Raw genomic sequence first — 2,500 nt, 5'->3', positions numbered from 1 at the left:
GGTAGGTAGGCAGGCAGGCAGGCAGGCAGGCAGGCAGGCAGGCAAACAGGCAGTCAGTCAGTCAGTCAGTCAGTCAGTCAGTCAGTCAGTCAGTCAGTCAGTCAGTCACTCATTCACTCACTCACTCACTCTCGCTCACTCCTTTACCCATTCACACACTCACTCACTCCATCCCTCCTTCCCTACCTCGCCGAGCGTCAGAGAATATCCCTCTGTCAACCTCATAGATACTCACACTACCGATGAGGCAGTGACGGCTTGACCCTACCAAAGCCTAGCCCAGGAGACCAGCCGATTGACCTGAGTGACCGAGCCGGGATCAGGCCGCCCTTCTAGCCCGACTAAGGTACCAAGGAGGCGTGTGCGTTGCTAGTCGAAAGGACTACTCGTGCTCGGCATCACTCAACCTCCAGGCCTCCCCCCCTCCCCCGTCTCCTAGCCCGCAGCGATGCCATGCCCGGAAAACACGTGGGCAGGTGGAGATAATACCCCTCGTGGGAGGACCACTGGACCACGCCCCTAGGGAATCGACTAGGGGCGTGACCCTACCAACGGGAAGGAGAGCCCCCCCCCCCTCTACACACGCCACGACAAGGGGGGTTCCTGTTGCGGGGGATCTCATATCTTCACCATCTGCATATCTATATGCATCTTGTTATCACTCTATCTCACCGCCCCCCCCCCCCCCCCCCCCCCCCACCGACAGAAAATAAATTTATCTTTCACACTCTATTGTCTCATAACATTTTCTTGGTACACCGTTTTGTTGCATCCTTTCTCGTTTTAGTGTAGAGAATACTCTGGTTAGTATAATGATCCCTCTTGTTACATCCATTTAATTTTGTTATAGCTTTTTCTGTTACAGCCCTCTGTAATAATTCTTCTTTTTTGTTACACGCCTACTGTCGCGCTTTCGGACACACCCCCACTGTCACGCCCTCATCATATTATCTGTTGCACCTTTCTGTTGCATCCTTTACTACCATCCTTATGTTACATCTTCTGTCAAATACTGAGATTACATCCTTCGTTTTCTTCTCTGTCACACCTTTCTATTAAACCCCCTTTACGTCATCCTGTGTTACATCCTATGTTACTATATGAAATTCTACATTACAGTCAGTCCCCTGTCCCTCCGTTTATCACAACCTCCTGTTAATTCCTTCTGTTACACCCCTCCTTCGTTTCACCCTTTGTTAAGGCGTCTGTTCCTCCTTCTGTTAATCCTTTCTGTTATACCCTCTGTTACGTCCTCGCTTAAACCCTCCTTCCACACCCACAGTGTCACACCCTTTTCAGCTCTGTCGTCTATTACAGGGGTGTCAAACTCATTTTTACTATGGTGGACAAGTTTGCGGGAGGAAACATTTGTTACTGCCCTCTGTTGCACTTCTCTGTTACATCTCTGTTTCGCCTTCTGCAACACCTTCTGTTACTACCCCCTGTTGCAGTCCTCCTTCTTTCCCATTCTCTGTTCCACTTTCTGTTCTATTCCGCCTTCTGCTACGCCCTCTCATGTTCCTCACATCCCCTTCAGGAACCGTGGTGGACTGCGGCGTGTTCTCTCCTGCTGGCGCCTTCGTGGAGATCTTTGAGGAGGAGGGCGTGGCCGTCACGAGCGAGGAGGCGCGAGGACCAATGGGCATGCACAAGAGGGTATGGGGCATCTTCTCATGTCTGTGTCTGGAGCTATGCCCACTTTTTTTTCAATTGTAAGGAAGAATAGGAAGGGCAGCATGTTAAGAGGTGTGATTTTTGTGAGTGGATGGTCGGGATGAGTGGTTTTAAAGTCGTTTTCTTATCCTTTTGATGCAGAGTTTCCTTTCTCTCTCTCTCTCTTTCTCTTTTCTGTCTTTTTCTCTTTCTCTTTCTCTTTTTCATTTTTTTCTATCTCTTTCTCTTTTTCTTTCTCCCTCCCTCCTTCACTCCCTCCCTCTCTCTCTCTCTCTCTCTCTCTCTCTCTCTCTCTCTCTCTCTCTCTCTCTCTCTCTCTCTCTTTCTCTCTCTCTCTCTCTCTCTCACTTCTACTCCTCCTTCCCTCCCTCCCTCCCTCCCTCTTCCCCCCTCCCTCCCTCCCTCCCTCCCTCCCTCCCACCCTCCTTCCCTCCTTCCCTCCCTCCCTCCCTCCCTCCTTCTCTCCCTCCCTCCCTCCCTCCCTCCCACCCTCCTTCCCTCCTTCCCTCCCTCCATCACTCACTCCCTCTCCTCCACCAGGCTCACATCTGCAAAATGCTCGACATGGAAGGCGTGAGGGCCCGGTGGTTGGAAGCCAAAGCCGGTGCCGCGCCCACCGAATCGGACGTCGACCGCATGTACGCCAAATTCGTACCGAAGAACATCGCGGCGCTGGAAAAGTTCTCGAAGGTGATTGATGGTGAGTGTGAGTAAAAGGCGGAGATGAGGGATGAGGAAGAGGGATGGGAGAGAGAGAGAGAGAGATGTGGTGATTGGGTGGGACGGAAGAAGGGGAGGAGAGTGGGGAAGAGAGGGGGGATTTTTT

At 51.8% G+C, this 2,500-nt stretch overlaps 1 protein-coding gene and 1 long non-coding RNA gene across 2 annotated transcripts in view; one reads left to right on the top strand and one right to left on the bottom strand.

Annotated features, from left to right (window-relative positions):
- LOC147467616 (uncharacterized) overlaps nt 1-2,425 on the top strand; it is a 6,468-nt gene extending 4,043 nt beyond the window's left edge. Inside the window, exons 3-4 of the mRNA XM_086531181.1 lie at nt 1,538-1,656; nt 2,215-2,425. Coding sequence (XP_086387307.1) covers nt 1,538-1,656; nt 2,215-2,388 — 293 coding nt within the window. The 3' untranslated portion in view covers nt 2,389-2,425. The remainder of the gene's footprint in view (nt 1-1,537; nt 1,657-2,214) is intronic.
- The window catches only part of LOC147467615 (uncharacterized), a 90,814-nt gene that overhangs the window by 66,960 nt on the left and 21,354 nt on the right, over nt 1-2,500 (bottom strand). The window lies entirely within an intron of this gene.

Source organism: Penaeus japonicus, unplaced genomic scaffold, assembly GCF_977035675.1.
Source record: "Penaeus japonicus unplaced genomic scaffold, GWHDUDI00000001_assembly GWHDUDI00000035, whole genome shotgun sequence".
Taxonomy (NCBI): Eukaryota; Metazoa; Arthropoda; class Malacostraca; order Decapoda; family Penaeidae; genus Penaeus; species Penaeus japonicus.
Note: the sequence above shows the minus strand (reverse complement) of the source record. Positions and strands in the feature narration are given on the sequence as shown.